Below are 2,691 nucleotides of genomic sequence, written 5' to 3' on the forward strand. Positions count from 1 at the left end.
ACTGTATTGAATACTTGGAAGTTTTAATTCACGAAAGCACCTATGTCCAATGGAAATAAAAAGATTCTTAGAAAACTTGGTGATTTTTATGTATTTTTCAAAAGCCAGCTAAGTCGGGCTTCCCTGGTGGCGCAGTGGTTGAGAGTCCGCCTGCCGATGCAGGGGACGCGGGTTCGTGCCCTGGTCCAGGAAGATCCCACATGCCGTGGAGCGGCTGGGCCCGTGAGCCATGGCCGCTGAGCCTGCGCGTCCGGAGCCTGTGCTCTGCAATGGAAGAGGCCGCAACAGTGAGAGGCCCGCGTACCGCAGGAAAAAAAAAAAAGTCTTGTGATTCTTCCCTGACCAAAAAGAGAAACAGGAGTTGACACCGTCATCCTCTTCCTCCTTCTCCTCCGCACCACGAATTAATATGAATAATGGCTAACTTTATTTGAGCATTTGCTATGTACCAGGCTTTCTTCTAAGCATTTTGTGTATTGTTTCATTTAATCCTCACAACAATCGGAGGAGGTAGGTGCTATTTTAACCCCCTTTACAGAGGAGGCAACTGAGGCAGAGCCCACACAGGGGTGGTGAGTAGACATTAGCTCTCTCACCTCTCATGCTATGACCTTGGACAAGTCACTTCCTCTCTCCAGGCCTCAGTTTTCTCATCTGTGAAATCTCTAAGCCGTACAAGGTCATCATGACAGTCTAAACTTTTTGTTATGCCTTAAACACGTTTCCTAACAATCAAAGCATACCTAAAAAGAATGAATTTGAAACCACCTACATGCCAGTGTAGGACATGTGTGTATGTGTGTTTTAAAAGCCAATTAATCAGTAATCCATTGCAGTTTTTTCTTTTCAGCCTGGGCCAGCAGAATGGCTCCCACAAAGAAGGATGGTGAAAAGGACCATTCTGCCAGCAACAAGGCGGTGAGCAGAGAATATACCATTGACATTCACAAGCACACCCGTGAAGCAGGCTTCAAAAAGTGTGCTCCTTGTACACTCAAGGAGATCCAGAAGTTTGCCATGAAGGAGATGGGCACTCCAGCTCTGAGAATTGACCCAAGCCAAAGGAACAAGCCACGTCCCTACTGTACCTGTGGATGGTGTCCAGAAAACAAAATGAGGATGAAGATTCAGCAGACAAGCTCGGTTCCCTGTGTCCCTGTCACCACTTTCAAACATCTGCAGTCAGTGTGGATGAGAACTACCCACTGATTGTCAAATAGTTAGGAAACAAACAAAAAAGAGCCAATTAACCAAGCTTTTAAAAATGAGTCTATACTTTAAAAAAAAATTAATAGACTTCTTTAGAGCCATTTTAGGCTTACAGAAGAATTGAGGAGAAGGTAGGAAAGTACAGAGTTCCCCTATATGCTCTCAACCCCACCCCAGTTTCCCGTTATTAGCACTGGCGTGATACTTTCGTTACTATTGATGAGCCAATATCGACACATCATTATTAGCTAAACCCATAGTTTACATTAGGGTTCACTCTGTGTTGTGTGTGCTATGTGTTGATGAGTGTATAATGACATGTGTTTGCCATTGCAGTATCATATGGCACAGTTTCACTGCCCTCAAAATCTTCTGTACTCTGCCCGTTCATCCCTCCCTTCCGTTCCCCTAAACTCCTGACAGCCACCGAATTTCTTCTACTGTCACCATAATTTTGCCTTTTCCAGAATGTCATGTATGTAGCCTTTTCAGATTGGATTATTTCATTTACTAATATGCATTTAAGGTTCTTCCTTGTCTTTTCGTGGCTTGATAGCTCATTTCTTTTTAACACTGAATAATATTCCATAGTCTAGATGTACCACAGTTTGTTTATCCATTTACCTATTGAAGAACATTTTGGTTGCTTCCAAGTTTTGTCAGTTATGAACAAGGGCTTATACATTTTTTAATAATTATTTCTTCCAATGGTAAAAAGCAAAGATATAGGATCACCATGGATTAGGACAATATGGACAAACACTGAGAATGAAATAAAAATTTCCCCATTTCCAGATCAAGAAACAGGCTCAAGGAGGGGAAGTGACATGTTCATTCATTCATTCCTCCAGTGAATATTTACGGAGGACCTACTATGTGAAGGTACTGTGCTGGGTCAGGGGGCACTGCTGAGAACAGAAAGATTAGGTCTCTGCCCTCCTGGAGTAGACAGACAATAACCAAATAAATAAATAAATAATATGAATAACGAAAGAACAGCCAATATTTATTGTGTACTTTCTTTGCAACAGGCATTGTTCCAAACTCTTTGTGTGCATTAAGGCAGTTGACCCCTATAAGCACCCTGGGAAGTAAAACTATCATCCCATTTGCAGATGGAAAACTGGAGTCCAGAGAGGTTAAATCACTAACCTAAGATCACACAGCTTGAAAGTGGAGGAAGCAGGATTTGAATCCAGGTCATGGGGCTCCCAAGTCTGTGAGCTGACCACTGCTCTAAAATAATGGGAGGTCATTTTAGCCCGAGGGTTGGTGGCAGAGCCCAGGCTAAACGCTGATCTTCAGCTTCTCGTGTTTTTTTGTGCTGGGGCCCCCCTGCCTTTCAGAGTTCTGAGAAGCCAAACCTCACTGTTCTTCTGGCTTCTTCCAGTCTCTTAGCCGTGGTCCCTGGGGGTTGGGGGGAAGGGCTCGTAGCTGGCCAGGGCTCCTGAGTGCAATCAGATCCCCTTTCTTTTTAAGCCA

General features: G+C 43.7%; 1 protein-coding gene across 1 annotated transcript; it reads left to right on the top strand.

Annotated features, from left to right (window-relative positions):
- The first annotated feature begins 864 nt into the window (after positions 1–864).
- On the top strand, positions 865–1,209 carry LOC115843249 (large ribosomal subunit protein eL31-like). The gene has a single exon (XM_060285332.1). The coding sequence runs from the start codon at positions 865–867 to the stop codon at positions 1,207–1,209; it is 345 nt and encodes a 114-aa protein (XP_060141315.1).
- The last annotated feature ends 1,482 nt before the right edge of the window (positions 1,210–2,691 follow it).

The sequence above is a fragment of the Globicephala melas genome, chromosome 15, assembly GCF_963455315.2.
Source record: "Globicephala melas chromosome 15, mGloMel1.2, whole genome shotgun sequence".
NCBI classification, from domain to species: Eukaryota; Metazoa; Chordata; class Mammalia; order Artiodactyla; family Delphinidae; genus Globicephala; species Globicephala melas.